At 41.5% G+C, this 27,174-nt stretch overlaps 1 protein-coding gene and 1 pseudogene across 2 annotated transcripts in view; both read right to left on the bottom strand.

The window, feature by feature from the left end:
* PDE1A (phosphodiesterase 1A) overlaps positions 1-27,174 on the bottom strand; it is a 158,189-nt gene that overhangs the window by 72,303 nt on the left and 58,712 nt on the right. The window contains exon 1 of one of the 2 annotated variants that reach the window (XM_061608283.1): positions 12,957-13,029. The exons of the other annotated variant lie outside the window; for it this stretch is intronic. Within the exon in view, the coding sequence (XP_061464267.1) occupies positions 12,957-13,027 (71 nt within the window). The 5' untranslated portion in view covers positions 13,028-13,029. Of the gene's footprint in view, positions 1-12,956; positions 13,030-27,174 lie in introns of those variants that run through there. 2 annotated transcript variants of the gene reach the window in all.
* On the bottom strand, positions 1,021-1,252 carry LOC133376070 (small integral membrane protein 7-B-like; annotated as a pseudogene).

The raw sequence follows: 27,174 nt of genomic DNA, 5'->3' as shown, positions 1-27,174 counted from the left end.
AAAACTTGCTGCAACAGTATTTAGAACTGAGCATGTGGTGTGAAAAACTCCTTTTCCTAACATTTTGGCTTCTTGTTTTTCTCCACCCACCACATCTCTGAAATATATTGTATATGTAATGGTTAACCGTGCTGCTGCCCTGACTTACTTTATGTTTGTTGCTATTTTGTGTTTTTATTATGTTTTTATATTGATTGTGTATTTTTATTGTTTTTATTATATTTGTAAGCTGTGCTGAGCTCTCTTTTTAACAGCAAAAGGGCAGGATATAAATTCTCTTAATCAATCAATAAATACTGCATAGTGTTGGAAACTAGAGTCTAGGCATTTAAGGCTGAAAATGTTGCTTTTAAAAAAAGATTTCTCACATCTTTCCCCAGTTTTTGGTGGTAATTCCTAGGCACAAAAAGAAAACAACTGGACAATCCAAATATTAATATGCAAATACTTTGCATAATATGCAAATACTTTGCATAAAATGCAGATTAGCCTGCCCGGATTTGTGGAACTGGAATATGGCAACCCTACTATAAACATAATTCAGGGCCTACATCTAAAATAATAATTAATTGAAAATAATGAGGCCCCAAGGTCCATCCTTTAGGATTTTCTTAGATCTGTGCTCAATGTTTGATCAAGCTTGATTAAACTTAATAAATTCACTATGAAAAAGCTATGGAAACTTCTCCTAACATCTGTACAATGTTGGAAGTATTCCAGCACTGAAGAGTTGTTTTTTTGCCTTTTTATTAGCGCAAAGGCTGATGTTTTGAGAGGAACTGCCCTTTTGAATTTATTTATTTATTACATTTCTATCCTGCTCTTCTTCCCCAATGGACTCCAGAACAGCAAACAAGTGATAACACATTATTCAAATACTCCTCTAATATTAGAGGATAACATTTCTCTAATACTCAAACATTCCTCTGATGTTCCCAGGAAAAAACAGACCAAGAGTCCAATACTTAAAAACATGGCAAATTGTTTACTTCATTGACAAGACATATTCCCAGCTGAAAGTCACCCCAAGATTGCTATAGGCACCAGCTCAGTCCACCAAAGATGGTTAAGATCCAAACAGCACATACAGAACAGCATTAAGATATTCCACAGGGCAATGAAGATCCAGAATTATCTCAGGCTCAGCAAAAAATATCACCTATAGTTGGTTCTTTCACTTCTTCAGCCTGAAGTTTACCACTGCTCCTGTGCTGACCAACAGTGTCCCCCAAAACAGCAAGTCCCCCAACATCCTGCTGCTTCCAGTCTCCTGCCAGAAGCAGAAGTGCCCCTGAGTAACGTGAGGCTGTGCAACAGCCAATAAGCTGTTGCCTCTTGCAAGACAATGTTGCTCCATTCTGCTGTGTGAATGGCCCTTCCCATTTACTTCAACAGATGGAGCAGCAAAGGCAGATTGAATTTGCCATTGGAGGTTATACCCTCTCCCTCACATAAGAAATATCACAGCGAGAGGAAGACGAGCCTGGTCCCATCCATCCGCCAGAGAGAGAGCATCTGCAAGGAGCTTGCTTTCCCTATCTCTACCTGAAAGAATGCTCAGCCTCCAACTGCTAGTTGCCCACAAACTGCCAAAGCATGGGAAATCACACAGTTTTATATTGCTTTAATGTGCTGTAAGCCTCCTTGGCTATCATTTTATCAAAAGGTAGGTTGTAAATCTGTCAGATAAACAAATACTTGTCTATCCATGACTGAGAACCTCTTGTGGGTAAATAAAGTTCAGGCATGTACCAAAAGCCCTCAAAAGTTTTAAGATAGGTCTTACAGTTCACACATCCATGTACACTTTATGTCTGATTGCTCAGCAGTGGTTGCCACAGAACTGTTTGCTCTGTGATGAGTTATTTACACATGCAAATCACCAGCTAAGGCTGTGTATACACACCATTGTATTCTAGAATCAATGGAAACTGAGTAGGGATTTTTTCTTTATGTAGTCTGCATGCTATCTAGATCTATTGCATATTTTTTTGCCCCTGAAAAGCGCTTCTTGTGAAAAATATACTCATTACAGATTGATTCTGCATTACCCCACAGTGTGTCCATTTGAAAACAGATGTAGGTGGTCCCAGCAATGGGTGTGTGTGTGTGTGCGCGTGTGCGTGTCCGCGTGTGTGCGTGTGCGCGTGCACGCACCTGCCCAATGACATTGTAGGTGGGTATATACCAAGATCACAATCACCACTTCCTTCTTCATTCACCTGGGGCATGTGCAGGGAGGAAAAGGCATGGATAACTTGGTCAGGGGAAGGGTTTTCAAATGCATATCAAGTAACTGCAACCGCCCTTGTGGACAGCAGGATCTAGAATCAAGCTAGACTGAAAGTAGCCTGCTGAAGACAAGTGTGAGAAAAACATTTATGACCACATATTTTACTGCAGAATAATTTTATGAAAATGTAACTTTACAATTCTGCCTCTGAAACTTCTTTTCATGGATAAAACCACGGTGGTACATTCCACACATCTCTAGCCCCGGGGAAATCTGGCCATTGTTTTGGTTTGGACAAAGCTGTGTTTTGGAAAACTTTTACAATTGTGTGCTCTTTTTAAAAGAGTAACTTGAGGTTTCTATGCCAAATCAGGCCAAACTGTTAACCTTGATTTATCCTGTGATAAACCTTCAGGTTGCTTAAAAAATTATGTTCAGAAGATCCAACTAGCTCTTAATGCTGCTGCAGCCTGTAATAAGGTATGTTCGCAGTCCACAATATGCAGGGTGTTCTTTGGTTTCTTGGAGATTTCAGGATCCATTTGAGTGGATGAATGGATGTCCTGATAATTTTAAGTACTTGAAGAGATGCTTCTTTAGTTATATCCGAGTCCATCATACCAGGGTAAATTGTACACAATTTTTTTTTACTTGCATATGACTGGAAGACAGAAAAGACAGAAATTGTCTTTCTCCTGGAGTGCATTTTCAACAGCCGGAGTGGGTGGCTCAAAAGATTTTTTTCTTTTTTTAAACAGTAAAAATTTTAGAAATGAAAAATACCTCTTGGACAAAACCCCCCACATCCAAACCTTTTATGAAATCCATTATATATTCCCAACTAGTGTGGAACTATAATAAAGGTTCAATACTTCAACTCTGAGCATTACATGTATGAATAGAAACTTTCTAAATTACTAATCAGGACACACAACTCACCAGTTTCAGCCCTATTAGTCATCCGATAGTTGAATCCATCTCAGGCACCCTGCTGCATTGTATTTTGCTACCTTCCTCCAGCCAGAGGCAGCAGTGGTAGTGAGTGAGCAAGCAGGGAGGGGCAAGACTCATGAGCTAGAACAGGGGAAGACAACATTGTGCCCTCCAGATGTTTTAGACTACAAGTCCCAATTTCCCATCACTCCTGACCATTGACAATGCTGCCTGGGGAAACTGTAGTTCAAAACATCTGGAAGGCACCATCTTGCAGAAATGGCTCTCCATGTGGGGCAGGCCTGCTATGCTAGCTTCCTGGCTGGTGGGTCACTGTTGCTTACCAAGAGGGAGAGAGGGAGGGGGAAGGTGTTGAAGAGGTTGGTGCAGTGCAAACACGCTGTCAGGACTGCCTGGTTAGCTCCACCAGTATGGCTTGCATGCCATCTACCTCCCCACTGCCTCATCCCCACCCCCTCCCAGTAAGCAACAGTGACCCACCTGCCAGGAACCTAGCACAGCAGTGCCGCCTCACCCAGAGAGCTGCTTCTGCCATGTTAGCCACCCCTTAGCCAACGTTCTCTATCCTGGTCTGACCGTTCACCTGGGAAGGCAGGCTCATAGTGTGGCTTAAGGACATGCTGTGAGCCCTCTGCTCTTTTTATACTTACTACTTTGCTTAAAAGTGTTTTTTATCAAACTGTTGCCTTCGAACTGACCCTTGGGCAATCTAATAGTCCACTTACACAAGATTTCCTCTTTTTACTCCAATTTATTCATCCTTCCCCCTCGCCGCCAAATAAAACCCCTAATTGATTCTGCACAGGCAATTGCTAATGAAGTTTAGAATCCCTTTCTATCCGTAAGCATGGGTTTTAAAAAAATAGTTTGAATAAACATCCTATAATTGGGTTGTACTGAGAATACCCATAAGCAAAACTCTACTCAAGAGGCGCTTCTACTGGAGAAAGGGAAGGTGACAGACGCCAGTTCCTCCTTCCTGTAATGGTCCTGGCTCCAAACAAGAGGAATGAGGAATGGCTTGAAACAACTTTATTCTTCGTAGCCTCTAAGACAAACTTGTGCAGCAACTTCTCTAGGCCTTTGGAATAGCCTGGATCATGTGACCTTAGGGCAAGTCCTCAATTTACCAACTTCTTAATACTAAGGGAATATCTCTAGATTATAAACTCCATCATTATACTTCTCACTACATTCCCCATTAAAAGCTGTTCTTGGTGGTCGTGGGACTCTCTAGAACACCATGGGAAGCAGCACAGGAATTTGTAAGGCGCTGGGGAAATTGGCAAAAACTGCCTCTCTCCTTCCTCCAAGCACATTTTATCCCCACTTTTGTAGTATGAGTGAGATTCTAAACCTGCTAAGGACTAATGTTTTAAATCACCTTGACTATTCAGTTTATGCATTAGATTACAATGTTGCCAGGTGAGATCAACTAATCCGGTAACTGAATGGGCTGATGTCGGAAGTGGAATTTATTCCCACACTGATTTATTACAGCAGATGTTAAAATAGAAAGTACGTGGAAGCAAATGATGAGTCAAGATTTTGAGAACGTATAAGAGGTGAGATGGAAAGATAAAGAAAAAAAATTAAGCAAGTAGGATTGTGCTAGATCTTGATAGTCAAGGAGTTTTGGATGTGTGAGGAAGCATTCAACCATGGAATTCCGACCTCCATTCTGAAGGTGCAGAGTCCCGGGATATTTGATCAGTTCTGAGGCTCTAATGGGAGATGACTCTTCTGCTTTCAAAAATGATCATAATACATATTTATCCAATGAGGCAGAATAAAGTAGAGCCAGACATACTCTGAATGCACAGTGTCACAATGGAAAGAAAATAAAAACCAGAGCAATTAAGAATCGGTCAAAAAATTACAAAAGGGCAAAAGATGTGTGGTTAAGTGGGCATTGCTGGTGTTTTTCATTTCCTGAGTTAATAAATGTAGCTGACATATCAGCGAGAACAGCATGCGGATCTGGTTAAGGCCAGTCCATGGGGAGCATATGTGTACTGAGAATCACCAAGAACATCTTTAAGGTTTCATAATGATTCTTCTCATCAGCAAAGCTAATTAAACAGAGAGAAATGCCGTTTGAGTTCAGGGGGTTAGTAGCTCACTGCTGCAGAAAAAGAAAACATGCCCACAACATTTAAAAAGAAAGAACTGTCATACTTGGAGGCCAAGCATCCCAAGCAAAAAAAAAAAAAAAGCACATTTTAACAGTCTTGAGAGCTCACTTTGGACTGCAGTGTGGACCCTTGTTGGCACCCTTGTAGCTCTCCCTCTTGTGAATTACATAATCAAGAAATGAAATATTACATTTGACACTAGTTCCAGTAGATGTACTAGTAGCAGGAGGAATGAGGACTTATTTCCATGACTGTTTTGGCATCTGGTATCCACTTTATTTCATACTGACCTCAGTCTTTAATCCGTCTTCTGTATCTTTAAAAGTTGTGCAGGGGGAAGGGAGAATTCCACCTTGTGGTTTTTCCCATTACAGTGTGGCAAGAAAACCTGCATTTGGCTGACTTTCTCTTCTCCTAAAGATACAGGATCAGGATCAGGCCCTGAACCTGGCAACCCTATCCCAGTCAGACTGTCAATTTTTCCTTCTCTCACAGAATTTGGACTGCAGATAGTCTAAGAGCTATGCTCTCTGAGCAGTTCAAATGTTCAGAAACATTAATCCAATTGTTGTTGGAGGCTTCACTGCTGCCACATGAATAATACAACATAAACTATAATAAATAGAGCATCTGAAATGAACCAGAAAAAGAACTGGCTTCTTTAAGAAAATGGTATTTTCAGCTCTAAGGCACATTCCCACATACAGAAAGAGAAAAGAGGACCACAGCGTTCCTCTGTGGCAAAGTATTCTGTTAGCAATACAGAACAGTCAGAATTATTTGGACACACTAAACATCATTAAATAGCTTTAAAGTACACAGGTAAAGTTGTCCCATTATTATTTCCACCTACTAATTCCTGTTTATGTTTTTAAGAAGTGTATTGTTTCTGGAAGGCATCCAGAATCTGACTTTTGAAGACATTTGCAGGAAGGGAAAGAAATACAGACCTAGGAAGAGTAGCTGGCAACCATGGCTCCCTAAGGGCCTTTGCTATCCATATTTGATTCACTGACCTAAGGTTACCTTTGACAGACCACCAAGTAAGCGAGCAAAAACTACGTATGACGTTTATGTCTGTGACAATTAGTATTGAGCTTGCCATTTGCATCCCAGCACTCTGGTAATAAATTTATTATGGCATTTTTGGGGACTGCCCATCGACAGGGTCATCTATGTAGTTTACAAAACAATAAAACTATAGATATAAAATCAAGAAGACATATTAAAAACAATACCAGTATAACAGAGAGCATAAAAACTAGTATAAAACCAACACAGGATGAGCATGAAATCATATAAAATGAGAAGGGGCTGTAGCACAGTGGTGAGCACATGCTTTGAATGAAGAATGTCCCTGGTTCAATCCCTGCCACCTCCAGGTAGGGCTGGGAGAGGCTTGCTTCCTAAAAAACTGAAGAGCCACTGCCAGTTAGTGTAGGTAATACTGAGCAGGATAAGACATTGGGTCTGACTCAGTATGAGGCAGCTTCCTAAGTTTATAATGTAAAAGGCCATATATTGCTTTTTACGTTAAGTGTGTTGGCCAGCCAGAAAAATTCTTCCACCAATTTTACAAAAAGCTTTCCCAGTAATATGAATTAGTGAACTGCTTCTGCTCTTTTGATTCAAAATCGCTAGGTTAATTTCTCTCACGTATGAAGGGACACCATCCCACACAACAGCTTAATCTGGATTCTGTATATTTCGAAGAGAGGTTGGAGATTAGAACTGCTTAACTAAAAAGCTGTAATTTGTGATCCATTTTGTAATATGGAATCTCACCCCCACCCCCATCCCATCCTTTACATACCATGGAGGTGTGATATGAGGAAAGTTCATGACAATAAATGGGGCCTCAAGTAGGGATGGAAAGATATGCCAACTTCAGTTCTCTGTTTCTCATTTTTCCAGCCTTAAATTCATTTCTCTACATTTCTGCACCAACTTGCAATTTTTTATTTAAACAATTCTCATGAAAATTCTTCAGCATTTTAGTGCAAGTTTCAACAGCTTTGAATGTGTTTATGTTTTGTGAATGATTGAATTGTTACTATATGTGAGTCTTTAGTTGGAATTGTGTTGTAGTTTAATATTGTTTGAGTGTATTGAGTGTATGTTTATTGTATTGTATTATTGATTAAGTGTGTGTACGTGTGTGAATTTTTGTGTATTTTGATATAAATTTTTGGTATTATTTGTTATTATTTGGTATGAATGTGATTAGGTGTGTGTGTACTGGTGCTTTTATCTGTTTTAATATGTGCCTGGGAGAGTGTATTATACATCAACCGGGGAGACCTTCGGGGGCCCCAATTAGCGTAGTGACGGGTAATGGGAGGTATGGTGTTGTGAGGAGAACTTGCCAGGTAAGGGGAACTCGTCCCAGACAAGTAGTGTCTGTGACCTGTTCTGGTTCTCCTCACATCCCCAGGACTGCTGGTTGTCCTATCAGTCAGCCTTCGGATCTCCATATGCTGTTGTTAAACGCCAGGTTGGTACAACATAAGATCTTCCTTGTTTATGATTTAATTGTGGAGGAGGCGGCTGACCTGGCGTGTATAACCGAGACCTGGGTGGGTGATATGGGAGGAGTTGCTCTTTCCCAGCTTTGCCCACCTGGGTACATGGTTCAGCATTATGGTAGAGCCGAAGGTCGGGGAGGTGGGGTTGCCGTGGTCTATAGGAGTTCTTTCTCACTCTCCAAGCACCCTGTACAGGTGACGACTGGTCTGGAGTGTCTCCACCTTGCGCTGGGCCAGAGAGACAGGTTGGGAATTTTGTTGGTGTACCGCCCGCCCTGCTGCTCAACAAATTCCCTAACTGAGCTGACAGAGGTAGTCTCGGAGATATTGTTGCAGTACCCTAGACTGTTGGTACTGGGGGACTTCAACGTTCATGCCGAGACTGCTTTATCTGGGGCGGCTCAGGACTTCATGGCGTCCATGACAACCATGGGGCTGTCTCAGTTTGTTACTGGCCCGACGCATGTGTCGGGACATACCCTTGATTTGATCTTCGCCACTGGGCAGGGAGATGGTGATTTGGAGGTTGGGGATTTTTCATCTACCCCGTTGTCATGGACAGATCACTGCTTGCTGAGGTTTAGGCTTATGGCGACCCTTTCCCTCTGCAAGGGTGGGGGACCTATTAAATTGGTCCGCCCCCGGAGACTAATGGATCCTGAGGGTTTCCAAAGGGCTCTAGGGGATTTTCCGACTGAGAAGACTGGCGCTCCTGTTGAAGCCCTGGTTGAACTGTGGAATACGGAGATGACCCGGGCAGTTGACACGATCGCTCCCATGCGCCCCCTCCTATGTAGAGCTCATACAGCCCCATGGTATACCCCGGAGCTGAGAGCGATGAAGCAAGAGAGGAGGAGGCTTGAGTGCAGATGGAGGCGGACTCCTGACGAATGCAATTATGCCTTGGTAAGTGCCTGCTCTAAGCGATATACAGCAGCGGTGAGGGCAGCAAAAAAGAGTTATTTTGCTGTCAGTATTAAGGCATCACTCTCCCGCCCAGCGGAGCTTTTTAAAACTGTACGAGGGCTTTTACATCTTGGCCCTCAGGATACTATAGATTCATCTGTAGCCCGTTGTGATGAATTCGCTGGACACTTCCAAACTAAGATCGCTTGCATTCGTCGGGACTTAGACTCCAATATTATAGCAGTTGGATTCAATGAAGCATCCAGACCACGGTCTTGTCCTCATTTATTGGATGAGTTTCAGTTGGTGCAGCTTGAGGATGTTGACAAGATCCTTGGACTGGTGTGGGCGACCACGTCTGTGCTGGATCCTTGCCCCTCTTGGCTGGTGAAAGCTGGCAGGACCGGAACCGCCGGCTGGGCCAAGGAGGTAATCAATGCCTCTTTGCGAGAGGGTGTGGTCCCTGACTGCCTAAAAGCGGCGGTAGTGAGACCGCTCCTGAAGAAACCCTCCTTGGACCCAGATAACTTGAACAACTATAGACCTGTGGCGAATGTTCCGTTCCTGGGCAAGGTTCTGGAATGGGTGGTGGCCGGCCAGCTCCAGGGACTCTTGGATGACACTGATTATCTTGATCCGTTTCAATCCAGTTTTAGGCCTGGGTTTGGTACCGAAACAGCCTTGGTCGCCCTGTATGATGACCTTTGTCAGGAGAGGGACAGGGGGAGTGTGACCCTGTTGATTCTCCTTGATCTCTCAGCTGCTTTTGATACCATCGACCATGGTATCCTTCTGGGAAGGCTCACGGAGTTGGGAGTTGGGGGTATTGCTTGGCAGTGGCTCCGCTCCTACTTGGTGGGTCATCAACAGAAGGTAGTGCTTGGGGAACACTGCTTGACACCCTGGACTCTCCATTGTGGAGTCCCACAGGGATCGGTACTGTCCCCCATGCTTTTCAACATCTATATGAAGCCGCTGGGTGCGGTCATCAGGAGTTTTGGAGTGCGTTGTCACCAGTACGCTGATGACACGCAACTCTATTTCTCCTTTGCATCTTCCTCAGGTGAGGCTGTTAACGTACTAAACCGTTGCCTGGCCGCGATAATGGATTGGATGGGAGCTAACAGACTGAAGCTTAATCCAGACAAGACCGAGACGCTGTTAGTGAGTGCCTTCTCTGCCCAGATGGTGGATGTTCACCCTGTTCTGGATGGGGTTACACTCCCCTTGAAAGAACAGGTTCGTAGCTTGGGAGTTCTTTTCGACCCTTCCCTGTCTCTTGAGGCTCAGGTAGCCTCAGTGGCACGGAATGCTTTCTACCATCTCCGATTGGTAGCCCAGCTACGTCCCTATCTGGACAGTGACGACCTCGCCTCAGTCGTTCATGCTCTGGTAACTTCTAGATTGGACTACTGCAATGCGCTCTACGTTGGGCTGCCCTTGAAGATAGTTCAGAAACTACAGTTAGTCCAGAATGCAGCGGCCAGATTGTTGACGCGGACCAGAAGGTCCGCTCATATAACACCTGTTTTGGCCCGTCTGCACTGGCTTCCTATTTGTTTCCGGGCTAAATTCAAAGTGCTGGTTTTGACCTATAAAGCCTTACACGGCATGGGACCGCAATACCTGGTGGAGCGCCTCTCCCAATATGAAACTACCCGTACACTGCGCTCAACATCTAAGGCCCTCCTCCGAGTACCATCCCATCAAGAAGCTCGGAGGATGGTGACTAGAAATAGGGCCTTTTCGGTTGTGGCTCCCGAACTGTGGAATGGTCTCCCCGATGAGGTGCACCTGGCACCGATGCTGCTATCACATTATGGCGCCAGGTGAAAACCTTTTTATACTCCCAGGCATTTTAAAGTGTATTTTTACAGTATTCTATTACTATGTTGTATTCTGGATGCTGTTTGGTTTTCGTATTGTTTGTGTGTTTTTGTTTCTTGAGTTATTGTATTTATTGTATTTATATATTGTGCTTGCTTTTACCTTTTATGTACACCGCCCAGAGAGCCTTCGGGCTTAGGGCGGTATATAAATTAAATTAAATAAATAAAATAAATAAACTACTAAACACATTTTGTATGCAGTTTTGGCTAATTTACACATTTTTGCAAGCAATTTCTCCTAATATAATGCATTTTTGTGTTTTATTTTCACAAAATATTATATTCATTTTTATGCACGTTTCCCACAAATATATGCATTTTTATAGACATTATTTGTTTGGAGAACTGCATCACAAAATTCAAACAAATGAGAACTCTGAAGAATCATTTTGTTTTGAAAAGTACGGATTTGATAAATTCAGCTTTAAATGCGAACTGAATCAATTCCCCCTCCCCATCCCTAGCTTCAAGTTAAAATAAAAGAATTTCTGAAAAGCATTTGGGGCACGATCTAAACAAAAACTTTCTCTTGCAGTTTAATGCCTCCTGATTATCTGGCAGTGCATATATAGACATGTCCTCTCGGTAAACTGGCTTTAAAAAAAGAAAGCATTTGAGCATTCAAATGGCTACACATTATGGATATACATTTCATTTTAATTATCAAATTAAGTGAAAGTTTAAGTAGATAACATATGAAATTTCATTTTAATGTTACCTCACAGCTGCCTACCAGGAGACGGGGGGGGAGGATCTTTATATCAATTTAATCTAGAAGGAAGGGGATGGGGAAGATCAAGTATAATTATGATTGGCATCCCTACTAGCCAATCAGCATAGTAAACACATCAGGCAACATTGCAAAACAGACAGAGAAGCCTTCCTTACACCTTGTTTTGGTGTTGCTGCCACAACCTGGCAATTTCCAGTCCCAAACAAGGGGTTCTCAGGAGAGGGGGCTATAGAAGCTATTCCTAAAGGGGACTGTTGCTCTGAGTGTTTGCCTGCCGCTAACTCTGTGTGCATGCAGGGCACATAGCATTCCCCTCTTCCCATGTTAGTTTCCTGTATCATACTGTCATTCCAAAGCCCTCTTATTTTTACATTTGGTCCCTGTGTTTCTTTCCTTCCTCCTTAGATTTCCCTAGGTGTTGTTTTCATTTTATTGCAAATTTATATTTTCATTTTCATCTTCTCCATGTCTCAGATATGTTGTCCTCTTTTCCTTCCCTAGCAGCTGACATTCCTGAAGATCAACCTTCCATAGTTGGGACTGAGTGCGACTTGGGTCACATCTGCACCTTGCATTTAAAGCACTATCATACCACTTTCAACAGTCATGGCTTCCCCCAAAGAATCCTGGCAAGTGTAGTTTGTGAAGGGTGCTGAGCATTGTTTGGAGACCCCTGTTCCCCTCATGGAGCTACAATTCCCAGAGTTTAAATGGGCTGCTAAACCATTCTGGGAATTGCAGCTCTGTGAGGGGAATAGGGGTCTCCTCTCAGCACCCTTCACAAACTACACTTCCCATGATTCTTTGAGGGGAGGGATCCACGGTTGTTTACACTGGTACGATACTGCTTTAAGTGTATAGTGTGGATATAGCCTTGGAGTAAGAAGCATACTGCCCACAACAGGATGAGCATTGCTCCTCTTGCCCACATCCCCATTCTTTCTCTCTTTGCCAACTCCTCCTGCCCAAATGCCAGCTGCCCCCCGCTAGACTCCTCCTCCCATTTTCTACCACAGCCATGCCCACCACACCCTACCTCCCCCCTCACAACATATGCTGCAAATTGAAGCCACATTGCATCTGGGATGACAGAAAATGCCTGCTCCTTGTCTATTGCCGCTCCTCCACCTGCTGTCACCTTGTCTCTTAATCTGCCCTCTGTGGGACACACACTGGAAGCTGAAGTACTGCTACATTTGCAGTGCCATCTTGGGAGTGCCTGTGATTTTTCTGCCAACCTTGAGCCTGCCAGTCGCCTCTCCAACTGTGCCCACCTCTGGCAGACTCTTCACGTTGTCATTCTGTTATGTGCTGCTGGGGGTGCTGCCAGGATTCCTATGCCCATCTCCATTTATTTCTAGCTCTTTTGGTCCCAGGCTCCCTTGCTGTAAGAAGCCCTGCAAAAGTGAGGGTACCTGCCTGCCAGCTCTCTCCCTTTTCCTGACTCCCGCTTCTCCACCCACATCCTACTACCAATTTCAGAGACAAAGAGAGAGAGTTGTGACAACTATGCCTATACACTGCTGCCCACCTCAGTAAGAGAAGGAAACTGCTCTCACATATACCCCTGCATATTCTCACCTCAATGAGAAACAGACCTTCCCTGAATGTTCCTGCTTCTGCCTGCCCCGGTATCTGAGAGGGAGAAACATGGTGTCCACAGGCTGCTGCTTGATTCAATTATGCGAAAGAGTGGCTGGCCAACCTGCCCCTACGCTGATGCAACCAGCTGAAGAAGAAAGGCTGTCTATTGTGACCTCATGCTAATGCTGCCTGCAGCCTGCTAGAAGACTGACAGGCCCATGTGCCTGCAAGCTGATACTGTCCACCTGAAGGGAGAAACTAGCCAATGCATGTTCTTACAGATGCTGATTGACCTGCAGCAGAGAGAAAAGGAGACTCTGCTCTCATTGACTACTTCCATGAGAAACATATTGTTTTCACCCCAGAGCAGCTGGAGATCTCTTGCTTTTCTTTCTTACTCTCCCAGCTCCTCAAATGCAATTTTTGCCTCTATTCAGATGGCCCTCATCATCTATCAATGCTTTTGAAGACGTGAGATGACCTCCCTCTTTCTTGCCTGGTGGCTGCCAGTTATTTCAGCATTTCTCTGTTATGCCCATGGGCCTCCCTGTCAGTCATTTGTCTAACAAATCATAGCCACTGAAGAGTAGGGATGGGAGATAAATTAGATTCAGTTCACATTTAAAGGTGAACCTACCTAATTTGCACTTTCTGAAACAATACACGAACCAAAACACTTCCGTCCTTTAGAATTCACAATTTTGCAATGTCGTTTTTCAGCCAGGTAATGTATACAAAAATGCATATACTAGGGTAAAATGTGCAACAACATGCATATATTAAAAAGCATATAAAATAAAACAAACAAGCATTATCTTAGGGGAAATTACTTTGCAAAAAAAGTATATATTAGGCAAAATTATACATAAAATGTTAATTCACACTAAAACACTGATGAATTTTCACGAGGACTTTTTTTTAAAAAAAAGCAAACTGATATCGAAATCTGAAGAGCTGAATTTAAGATTGGAAAAATGAGAAACCAAAATTGTTAGATTCATGCATCCCTGCTGAAGAGTTAGCATCTGCGGATGAGAACGCGTCCACGACTTAACTTGACAAGGGCCGTAGTTATTCCTAAAGAGAACAGTGGAAACCTACAACTAAATTAAAAGCAGAAATTAAAATTTAAAAAACAAGAGATACTGCCTTAATGTTTTTGAACAATGTCTTAGCTATAATTGATTTCACAATGGGAGATTTAAAAGCAATCCAACTGTATACACAAGTCTGGAGGTTAGATATTAGAAGAAGAAAAATCTTCAAGATGGTTTCCATGAACAAGTTTTGAAAATGCTGCAATGGTTCTTTTCTCCACAAGATGGATGTAGTCTATTCCAATTCATTTACATGTTCATGTGTTTAGTATTATATGATACTGAATGTGGATAGATGTGATGGTTTAACTGATGTATTTTTATGTCACCATAAATTCTACAGGTGCCATATTGTATAACAGATGCTTGAGAAATGGCTCAGAAAATGGCACAAATAAGTAAGCCAATGTACACAGCTCAGAGCACTGGAGCAAATGAGGATAAACTGGTATCTTGAACACAAGAAACCCAATTCAGAGATAGAAAATCAGACATGAATCATCAACTGAATCCTCACATGTTGCAAGAACACATAGAGGAACTGCATAGCTCTGTTTCTGATGTCGGTGCCAGCCACTTCTCATGTTGGCTATATGAAGATGTATGCACACTTAGAGGTTCTCCATGCAAGGGAAGATCCTAGGCCAGTCTGGATTCCCTTCACTTGGGAGAAGTGGTACACATAATTTCTCCAGACCCCAGACCCTAATTTGGTTAAGTTCACCTCTTATTAATCACATTTCTACTCCCCACTATATCCACAATTCAGATCTGGGCAAAATATTGCCATTTTGAGTAAAGAATAGGTAAAAGGACCAAAGAAAAACCCTCTGTGCATAGCCAGATGTCTATCCAGAATCCATCTTTGGCTAAGCTTGCCAGTTCTGTTGTAAACCCCTAGAGTGAGCTCTGACATTGCAAGTGTCCTTTAGTCATTTTTCTTAAAAAATGCAAATTCTTATATGAAAATGCTGTTGATCAAGTTGGTAATGATTTTTATGTTCTGGTTAGGTTTTCCTTTAAATTCCTCCTTTTCTTCTCTGGTGTCACCTCAGCGTCACAGGATAATTACATATTTGAGCTAATGCACATACAAAATCCTAAGAAATCCTTAAAAGCTGGTAAAGGCATACATCACATATATGAAAAAAATCAACATGTTATGAAAACCTAGATCCAAACTAGCCAGCTTGTATCTCACAAGGCAGACCTGCAACACACTACCAAGGATTCATAGTTCTAACCTTCAACACACACTCAAATCATTGACAAACCAGGACAAATCTCATTTTGAACGATTGCCAAAGTGACTATAAAGCTGCTGAGGAGATAGCTTTGTCTCAGGGGGATAATCCTGTGGCTCTCAGTGAAGAGTATATTTTGATTATGTATTTTCCTTATTGTAAACCGCTTTAAGATCTGTGGATGGCAAGCAGCCTATAAATTCTGCAAAGTGACCTTTTTCTAGAGGGGGGTGGTAAGAAAAAAGGGGGGAAAGAACTTTTAAAAATAGAATAAACTTATAATTATTTGTAAATTATGTTGTTATATGCCTTCAAGTCAATTACGACTTACGGCGACCCTATGAATCAGCGACCTCCAAGAGCATCTGTTATAAACCAGCAACCTCCAATAACATTTGTTCAGCTCTTGTAAGTTCAGGTCTGTGGCTTCCTTGATGGAATCAATCCACCTCTTGTTTGGTCTTCCTCTTTTTCTGCTCCCTTCTGTTTTTCCCAGCATTATTGTCTTTTCTAGTGAATCATGTCATCTCATCATGGTTATAGCAGCATTGAAAAAGTTTTAAATAGTTAAAAAAAAATTCTGCATTGTACTCCTGTTTCACGTAATTAATAAATGGGAACCAGAGTCTACCTTCCTTTCCTTAACCCTACTGTTTCAGTATGTTTTGACATTGTGGCAACATACCATATGTTATGAACTATTCTTTTTTGGTTGGAATTATGTGAGCATGCTATTTAGCTGCAACCAACATTTTCTCAGGACTGTATCAGGAAAATATATCCTAAGAAATTTCAGCTCAGCTGTAGTTTAACATGTGCCTAGATCACAGCTCAGCATGTCCTGGGGAGAAAAAAAATGGGTGGAGATGTATTTCTCCTGTGATGTATACTGAACCTCTCACAAGACTGAAGAAAGTACACTTATGTTGTCTTCAACATGTAACAAGGGATGTGAGCATAAATTCTAAAAGTATAGGGAAGGTATGTGGAACCTGTGATCCTTCAGATGTTGCTGGACTCCAACTCTCATCAGCCTCAGCTAGCATAGCCAGTGATCAGGGATGATGGAACCTATAGTCTAGCAACATCTGGAGGGTCAGATGGCCAACACCCTGGTACTAGGAGTACAATTTTGCTAATTAAGACATTGGATGGTGGAAATGGAGGGGCAGCAAGGAGCCACAAACATGAGGAAAGAGAATCTCCATTGCATACTGCTCTCCTCTTTATGTTTTGATGTTTTCTTTTCCATAGGCTATGAGATTGCTGCAAGAGATACAGAGCTTGGAAAAGTTACTTTTTTGAACTACAACTCCCATCAGCCCAATCCACTGGCCATGCTGGCTGGGGCTGATGGGAGTTGTAGTTTAAGAAAAGTAACTTTTCCAAGCTCTGCAAGAGAACTATGTCAGGACTCTACTTTCAAAGTATCAGAGTGATACCCTTCCAATGAACTGCATACAAATACCTAAACTTGTACAGAGTGTGAAAGTCATCATTTTAGTTCTAAAAAAGTCTTTTAAAATGATAACTGTTCAGGTTGAATTTTTCATGCAGAAAAAGAGATGCTTTCATGTAGAAATGGGATGCAATGTTGTGCTGGCCTTGCCCTTGAAGAATAACAAAGTACAATCTTTCTGTATGCTTTCACTGTAGAAATAAAGAGAATATTGAAAACATTGAGTTGTATCCCCAGGTGCTTCAAAAGCTAGATGGAGATCTATTCAAGGTTGGAGAGCTAGCCCAATTTATACCAGCAGAGCATCCACTCCATTACATTTCCTTAATGCTTTCAACATACAACAGTGTGGGATGATGGAAAGCCTCAAATATTTGGAAGGGCAGGGATGTAAGGAGAAAAGATAGAAATTGTAAAGGTCAAATGTAGTTCTTTTGCAGTATTCATTGTTCATTTGGAATCCTGTTTTAAGAGAGGGTCAAAGATTGCTGCAGGGGGGGAAGCATTCTCCCTTACCAATAGCCATTTTCATGCAGAACTCCCAGTACAAAATCCTGGATTATTTGGTCAGTTATGCTTCGAGAGAAGAATATTTGGCAAGTTTTAATTTTAAAACAGAGTTTCAAGTCAACAGAGCAAGACGCAACATGGATCACACCACAAACCCTGGCCAAAACTAGATAGTACATGACACTCCTGATATAATTTATTTTCCAGGCACCCCATGTATATTCTGCCATTCCCATTTTAAGATTTCAAATCAATTTCAGCAATCCCATAGAGTTTCATTTGAAAGTAAAAGGTTAAAGTAATTCAGTTCTGTGGATGCACTAATAGTGGCAATTGGCTTTGACGTTCAGCTGTAGTCCTGCTTTTGTGCTTTCCTCTTTAAATTTCATCAGCATTCTTTTAAATAATTACTGGTTTCTGCTAGTAGTATGGTATCATCTGCATATCTTAAATTAAGACTAAAGTAATGACAACAGAAGATTTATGTAACTTTAAAGTTGAGGCTAGGACTGGGAAGGGCAGCTATGAGAGAACTAGAAAAGGTCCTCAAATGCAAAAATGTTTCACTGAACATCAAAGTCAGGATCATTCAGACCATGGTATTCCCAATCTCTATGTATGGATGTGAAAGTTGGACAGTGAAAAAAGTGGATAAGAGAAAAATCAACTCATTTGAAATGTGGTGTTGGAGGAGAGCTTTGCGCATACCATGGACTGCGAAAAAGACAAATAATTGGGTATTAGAACAAATTTAACCAGAACTGTCACTAGAAGCTAAAATGATGAAACTGAGGTTATCCTACTTTGGACACATCATGAGAAGACATGATTCCCTAGAAAAGACAATAATGCTGGGAAAAACAGAAGGTGTCCCGTCCAGAGCCAGAAGGACGAGGCTGAAGCATGGGTGCAAGTAAATCTCATTTTATTAGAGTAATGGATACATCAAAGGCATTGCGCTTCATAGAAAACCCTGCACTAACTCACTAGAATCCCTAACTATACTCTAGACATGCTCTGCAGCATGTGAAGGAAGTTAACTCAACCACCCCCCACTGTGAGCGGCAAGCTTAAGTAGGGAACGTTTTCTAACGTAATCTCTGACTCCTTTGTAATTCCTGTCTTTGCCCTGTCCATTTCTCACGGCGGCGGGAGCAAGGGGACAGGGGACGTGTTTCCAATGGCTCATCAGAAGACACCTGCTCCTGAGCAACGGGCTCGAGGTCAGGGGGCTGTGCCACACTGGTATCCTCCTGGGAACTGCTTGGCAAGGGAGGAGTTGGCACTGTCTCTGGAGCTTCCCCCAACAAGTCCTCTGCATCAGCTGGGGGCGGCACGCTCTGTTCCTCGGAGAGTGTGCTACCCGTGGGAACTGGCTGAAGTGCAGGCTGACCCCCTCCCGCAAGGTCCTGCTCAGACTCAACAACTCCCAACTCTGCTTCTTCTGGCAGCGGAGGTGCCTGAAACTCATGCCTCCCCCCTCCCTGTCCCTTCTGGGTTAGCTGAGGCTCAACAGAAGGGAGTAGAAAACGAGGAAGGCCAAACAAGAGATGGATTGATTCTATCAAGGAAGCCACAGACCTGAACTTACAAGATCTGAACAGGGAGGTTCACGACAGATGCTCTTGGAGGTCACTGATTCATAGGGTCGCCATAAGTCATAATTGACTTGAAGGCACATAACAACAACAATTTGATGAATGGAGTGTCAGTGCAAAATTGACACATGCACTTAGGGTATATTTCAATTGCAACTGCAGACTAGGGATTTTAGGGCAAGGGAGCTCAACTCACAATACAAACTATTATTATGAGCTGGGAAAATTTGTATTTTGAGCCCATTGTTTTCATACTTTGGTGGCAACTCTCCCAGAGGTTAATGGACATGGCACTTATACTTGCTGTAAGGGGAACATAGTTTTACCAGGTTATTTTCCTTCTGGAAGTTGCCACTGCTGTGCATGGGATCTTCTCTGAAGGAGCCTGAAAAGTGACAAGGTACTGTGTATTATTGATTGTGGTAGTGATATAGCACTTTGTTGAGTTGGACTCACCATCTGTATCTTTAGACCAGTGGTTCTCAAACTTTTTTGGTTTGCAGCGCACTGTAAAACATATAAAAATTTTCTGGCGCACTTCATGTACAAAATTAAAAATATATTAATATATTTTAAACTATGAATAAAAATAAACTAGAAAACTATTACTTACCCTATACAAATGGGTTTCTTCTCATTTTTAAAATATACTTTCATAATATTTGAGGCACACCTAGCCACCTCTTAGGGCGCACCAGTGTGCTTGGGCGCACCGTTTGAGAATCATGGCTTTAGACTGTACTCCTGCCCACAGTCATATCCATGAGACACAGAGATCTTAGGTACACATACTTCCAAGTCACACTGCAAACAGTGGAACTTGCTACAAAGTAGCTCTATATTAAGGATTACAAAGAAACTCTAATTCTACCAATTCATCTTTATTACAGGGCCACAGGCCAACGCAAGGTATACATTTAACAAAAAACCAAAATGTACTTTAAGAAATATAAAAATTGTTAAAATACAATTAATGCAGTTTATTAAAATGGAATCGAGATGTTCCTCATGTGTCTGAATTCTAAAAGGCACTAATTATTGGCCTTGGCAAGTTAAAATACTGGTCGTTACATCCTTAACACCTATTTGGGTTTCAGGATCGAATCAAATTCTAAAAGATATCTGGCTCTTAGTTTCATGGCTGCGGACACAAATAGAGCTACCTTATGTGTCACTTCAAAATTCTGATTGGACATTAACAATAATATTTTGTCAGTGGTCGAAGCCATTTCGGAGGGATCTACCCACTTGGAAATAAGATTCGTTCTAAGGTTATGATAGATTGGGCAATCTAGTAGAATATGTGGGAGGTCCTCCACCTTTTGAGACCCGCAGATACAATGTCTTTGTTCTTTAGGGACATTAGCAATTCTCCCTTCTCGTTCTGCGTTAGGCAAAGTGAAAAATCTAATTGAGGTAAATGCATGTCTAAAATTGCTCGGCAAGGCTATTGTAAGATATGGAGAGCAAATATGATCAGGTTTAAATCTCCAATACCATGGGACAGATCTACAGTTAAGTAGGGATAATCGGTCTAAATATTCATAGTGATGGATAACTGCCTGTCGTAGATTCTTATCTGAACCAATGGTATTAAATTGGTGAATAGTTAAATGGTATCTATGCAATAGATTTTCAAGTCTAGCGTCCCATGTTTTTTTAGCAGGGTGGGTGAGGCATAGATATAACAGTTCTTTATTTTGTAGATATGGTATGGATCTCATGAATCTCAGAAGAGCTAAATGAATGTGAGCAGTCAGCGGCGGGAGACCCGTTTCTGCTCGAAACTCTAATTGAAACCATCTGTCACTGTGTTCACCTATAGTTGGATGTTAATTTAACCCTCCTGTAAAAAGTACTTTACTAATCAAATACTGGGGTCAAATGGACCCCATTTTAGACATTTGTTTAATTTTTAAAAAATGAGATTATTTAACTATGATGCCAATCATTATACAAAATCATATTAAACACAGTACAATTTTGTTGTATAAAACTGTATTAGGTATTATTGTTTATAGTAACAGCAGTATAAGTATACAAGGATGGTGCTTGAAGTCTGTAATAGCCCTCAATATTAATACCTATGTGGTATTAGGGCACACACACATCCCTTTCTGTAGACCAGCCTTTCCCAACCAGTGTGCCTCCAGATGTTGTTGGACCACAGCTCCCATCTTTCCTGACCATTGGCAATGCTGGCTGAGGCTGATGGGAGTTGTGGTCCAGCAAGATCTGGAGGCACACTGGTTGGGAAAGGCTGCTGTAGACTCTACAGCGTAGGTTTTTATTTATTTATTTTATTATTATTTGATTTATATCCCTTAAAAGAGCACTTTGCCCTACTTATCTTAAATTCTGTATCAACATAAAGTAGTAATTGTGTGTTTGGGTCATTTAGTCCCCTCACACTTTGGACATGCAGCATTTCATCTCCTCCCATTTGGATGAAAAACTCAAACAGAAATCAGCAGGACAGGAGGAAGCAGGGGAGTACAGCATCACAGAACAAGTGGCTTCTTTATTACAATATAGTATATGAGCTCCTTTGGGGTTCAGGTGTGAACCCAGGAACAGAAGGGTAACAAAGAAACACAATATGTGATATACTCCAAAAATGCATAATGTGTTCTTCCTTGGTATTTTTACTGTTGTTTATACAATAGAGTATTGTGCATGGCTCGCGTAGAAGAATATAGTCTATTCCAATTAAGGTAAGTAGGTTTGCTCTGCCAGTGTGGAGCTTCCTACTTCAGTCCAAATGATCTCTTCACTCAAAGCATGCACATGATCTGATGCCTGTGGAGAACCGTTCTGCTACTTATTTCTTTGTTATGGACGGGGAATCTCACATAGTAGGGTTTCCCACTCTTAATTATGACCTCATTCTTATTTTTCCTAACCCTTTACTAGAGCAGCCACCACATATCTCAATACCATCTGTTTTCTACCTCAGTTTGCCCACTGGTTGCTATGGATAAGCACAGGACAAAATAGCACAGAGATCCAAACATTAAAGTAAAAACAATTATATTTTATTTAAAATAGTTATGACTATAAATAGATGTTGATGTGTACTTAATAAACGAGGCGGTTAACTTCACTTTTGTTACACCTGCTTTAAATAAGAATGTTTACTCTATATTTTTACTGTCACTTTAAATGATATAGCAAATACAGTATAGGGTTTCCCTTCACTTTAAGAGGATAGTGATATGAGTTTCCTTTCTCCCCCTACTGCAACAAACAGCTACCATTCCTCCCCAGTTAACACATCATCTAGGAGGCACTGAGGACTATACTTGAAATCTTCAATCAGGTCCACAACCTCCTCACTCTGGAGCCTCCAGGGATTTCTACTGCAGTCTTCACCCTGGCCCAGTAGCCTCTGCTACCTCAGGGTTTCAGCAAACCTGCTGACTCTTGGCTGTAGAACGCTCCTGAAGGCTGCCTCTCAGAACACAAGCTCTTCTCTGCCATCCTTCTCAGCTCTAGTCAGTGATTTCAATTCTTGGCTTCTGTCAGGCTTTCTAAGCCTGTGTAAGCTACTTCCTAAGTCCCTCAGCGTCCACTGCCAGACTCCAGCTTCTAGTTCTTCCTTCATCTGACTGAACAGCCTTTTTCAGAAACCCTCTTGCAGAATTCACATGGTGTAGCTGGCATCAAAATGCCAGCCTGTATTATTTTCCCATTTAATCTGGATTTACACCTTCTGGGGAAAATCAGGATTTTTTATAAAAATTCTGTTGCCAACATTGCCATATCTGACTGACACATTGACAGTATTAAGTCCCGTTTGGAAGCACCCTCTGTCTCCCTCTCTTTGGCCAGAGCCTGCCCTTTGATTCCCTAGCAGTTCCCCCAAGCTAATTGTTTCAGTTTGGGTGGAATTCTGCCCCCTCACTGGCCTATAACTATGATCCAATAGAAGAGGCAGAATGTCCACCAACTGACCAATTAGAACTCAGCAGTTTTTGATCCATTATGTCTGTATATAAAGACAGAAACCTCACTCCCAGAACTATTTGTGGCTTGACACAATGTAAATGGCAGTTAAACTGTCACTCAGACCCTCTGCTGGGTCTCTGCTTGGTCCCTGGTGATGCATCTCCACAGCACCCTGCGGAAAGTCAGTTAAAACTTTACATTCAACTATGCATTAAGACTGACTAATGACCCACTGTAATGCCAATTGAATTATATGGATGATCCAAAGAATATTCATATTCAAGTATTGTACATCTTAATTTTAGCAAGGATCCTGTTTGCAGACGTTTGGAATAATAGTAAATCAAGAAAGTTTATGGGAGCTCATGGCAACTGCTAAATTGGCAATGATGTTTTTAAAAACATGAACATTATAAAAAGATGGAACAGTTGGAGGTTGGAGATGCAATATGTTAAAAGAGGACTTGTTAAGGATGGAAAGATCTGTCAATTTTGGTTCTCTCAGTTTCTAATTTTCCCATTTTCAGCTCTCCACATTTCTGCAGTAATTTGCAATTTTTGAAAAAAAAAATCTTCATGAAAATACTCCAGCATTTTAGTGTGAATTTCTCCTAATAAACACAGTTTTGTAGGCGGTTTTGAATAATGTACAAATTTTTACAAGCAATTTCTCATCACATAAGGCATTTTTGTATGTTATTTTCACTCATATTTTCATTTTTATGCACACTTTCTTCTAACATATGAATTCCTGTAAACAGTGGTTGGTGAACTACATTGCAAACTTTTAATAACTGAATTTCAAGGATGGCTGTATTTCAATTTTCATATTTGTTTCAGAAAGTGTGAATTTGATAGATTTGGCTTTAAATGCAAACTGAATCGAATTTCTCATCCATTCCTACTTGGGGTAGAAGAAATTGGGATAGATTATATGCTAAAGACAGGGCCTTTTCTGGGGATCTATGTATATTTATAAATTGAACTAAATAAATATTTTGTATATATCCCATTAATAATTTTTAAAAAGAAAACTTTACCTCAGAAACAGAATGAAATTTAACAAGGATAAGTGCAAAATTCTACACCTAGGACAAAGAAATCAAATGCACGGTTATAAGATGGAGAATACTTGGCTCAGTAATACTACATGCAAAAAGGGTCTAGGAATTGTTGATCACAAGCTGAATATAAGCCAACAGTGCGATGTGGCTACAAAAAAGGCAAATGCTTTTTTATGCTGCATTAACAGAAGTATAGTTTCCAAATCATGTGAAGTACTATTTCCCCTCTATTTGGCACCGGTTAGGCCTCATCTTGAACACTGCGTCCAGTTCTGGACATCACACTTTAAGAAGGATGTTGACAAACTGGTTCAGGGAAGGGCAAAAAGGATGATAAAGGGACTGGAAACAAAGCCCAATGAAGACAGACTAAGAACTGGGCATATTTAGCCTTGAGAAGAGAAGACTGAGGGAAGCTATGATAGCACTCTTCAAGTACAGTACTTGAAAGGTTGTCACACAGAGGAGAGAAAATATCGCTTCTTGTTCATCCAAGAGTACAGGACATGGAATAATGGGCTCAAGTTACAGGAAGCCAGATTTTGGCTGAACTTCAGGAAAAACTTCCTAATTGTTAAAGCAGTCCAACAATGGAACCAATAACCTGGGGAGCTCTCCAACACTGGAGGCATTCAAGAGGCAGCTTGATAGCCACCTGCTGCGTATGCTTTAAGATGATTCTTGCATTGAGCAGGGGGTTGGACTTGATGGCCTTATAGGCCCCTTCCAACCCTATTATTCTATGATTCCATGAAACAAGATAAATTCTCTGTAATTCAGCATTAGCACTTGTGGTACTGGTGACGACTGAATTTCTTTCCTCCCACCAAAGTCAACTGCAGACCTGCCTCTTATCGCTACACAGCTTTCTGATAAGTTTTTTTACGCCCTTGTTGGCAGCAGGATTTTTTTGTGGGGGAGGGGGGATAGCTGCTACAATTGCAACAGTCACTTTGGGCAAACTGTGGCTACATCTATAAATGTACAACATGACCTTTTCTAGGTGATTCTGAGTATGGATGAGGTGGTGGAGTGTTTGGCCTCCCATCTTTTGTAAAAGCTTTAGCCCATGTAAACCGCCCTGAAGATGATAGCACTGTGGGCTTATCCAAATGGAGCGGGATAATCCACGGTTTCCATATTCAGTCTGTCATCTGATAGTCCTCACTTGCCTTTTAGTTCGCTCTTTCCCAATTAAAAAAATGCTTTTTTGCACCCGCACAAGCAGCGGTAAGACCCCTACATTCTTTTCGCTTTTTCCAAGCTCTGCCTCTAAAACCTCCCCTTATCAACCAATTGGTCAGCAAAAAAATGACGTATGCTCCTCTCCCCCTTTGCAACAAAGCACAATATGGCTGTAAAGGAGTTCTCGCCTCGGAAGGAAAGGCTGCTGGTCGGTTTCACACCTGCCTTGTTTGTATTTGCGATATTATGCTTAAATGAATGTATGCTTTTCTGCCTTTATTGATATTTAAGGAAATACACACGCTGGCAATTGCACTTATTTCTCCAAAAAAGCAAGAAACGTGTCACCCCCCCCTCCTTCTCCCTTTCCTTCTCACAGAGAATGAAATTGACAAAGCTTTCCGGAGCAGCCTTGAAACTGACCAGAAGCCCTTTTCTTGTTTGTATTTGCAATATTACACTTACATGAATGTATGCTTTTCTGATTTGAAGCAAAACCCCCAGCAAGTAGAATGAAATTGACAAAGCTTTCCGGAGGCAGGTTGAAACCGACCATCCCCCCTTTCTCGCCTGCTGTGCATTGCAGATCTCACCCAGAGCGGCCGCCCAGTTTGCAGGCTGGCAAAAAATTAAATGCATCTGCGCAGTAGTTGCAGACCCCCCCAACACCCCACCATTGCGATGATTGATTCAATTTTCCTGGGCTTATTCTTGCACATGCGCAAAAGTGCAGATACATGATTGGCTGGAATGAGGAGAAGGGGCAAGGGGAAATGCCCAAAAACCACCCATCAGCTGTAAAGTCTGCGGTATTGCATCCTAACTCCTGAAGGCACAGCGGATGATTCCCGATTTTAAACAGCAAATCGCATTTTTGCCGGTATTGCAAGCAGCGGATTTAACCCGTGAAAATGCGTAACAGCGCGAGATGTCATTTGGACGACCGAAAAATAATGAACACACATAGCGGGCGTGTCATACATTTTGCAGTCATCTGGATGAGCCCTGTGATAGCTCTGAAGGGCACATGGCTCATTCAGATCTGAATATTTTAAATAGATGTTGAGCTGAATATACATTGGATGATGCTGAGAAGGATTCATTTCTCACATCCAGTAGGGTATTTTTGAAAAAATTATGAGCTTTTTGAAAAGTCAACACACACCAATAATACTGTGGTATAAATCATGTACCATGGAAAAACTGTATATAAAAAAGTATTTGAGAAGTCGTTTCCTGTCCTGTTATTTGTGGCTTGAGGTCAAGCTTCAGGTGCATGGAAATTTCTTTCCAAGCAGTGTGTCATTTAAAGACAGAAAGCCTGGAAGCTACTTTTGCAGAAAAAACTGGATTTGCTTACTGTCACTCTGGCACACCAAGAGTGGGGTGGAGGGGGAGATGATATATAGTTTCCTTTACTGGTTCTTCCTCACTTCACTGTAAATTCTTTCTGTTTGGGGAATAATTGCATGGCATTCAAAGGAACACGTATGACTGAAAATACCCTGTTTTGAAATCAGTAAATTATAAGTAGGTGAGCCATAGAAATGCCTGTCAATCTTACTTTGCTGGTCAGGATGTTAGAAGCTGATGTTCCCCTGTGGTACTCTCTGAGGGGAAGAGGGCTGCCTCTCTCTAATTGGTGGGAGACAGGAGGAGTATGGATAACTATATCGCATGATGCTTTACAAAATAATACAAGCCAGAAAAGACAGATTCCTGCCCCACTGTGTTTAAAATGAAAAATTCTACAGACAGCAAACAACAGAAATGAGGAAAGGCAGTGAGTAAAGGTAGAGACAAGAAATGAATATACATGAATGTAAATTATTATCATTATCATCATTATTTCACTTATTATATATCACTTATACAAAAGGTTTCAAGCACTTAAAGTACAGGAATGATATAAGTCAAACGTAAGAAATTATATATGAAATATAAAAACACACTAGCAGTAATCCACTACAAGTGATCATACAAATAATTCTCAGTCCATTAGTCATCAATTATAAGCTTCATTTAAACAAGGGGTGAAAACTAAGGGGTTAAGCCAAAGACTTCACAAAACAGAAGGATTTTGAAGAGGGATTTGAAGGAGGAACGTTTG

The sequence above is a fragment of the Rhineura floridana genome, chromosome 2 (genome assembly GCF_030035675.1).
Source record: "Rhineura floridana isolate rRhiFlo1 chromosome 2, rRhiFlo1.hap2, whole genome shotgun sequence".
NCBI classification, from domain to species: Eukaryota; Metazoa; Chordata; class Lepidosauria; order Squamata; family Rhineuridae; genus Rhineura; species Rhineura floridana.
Note: the sequence above shows the minus strand (reverse complement) of the source record. Positions and strands in the feature narration are given on the sequence as shown.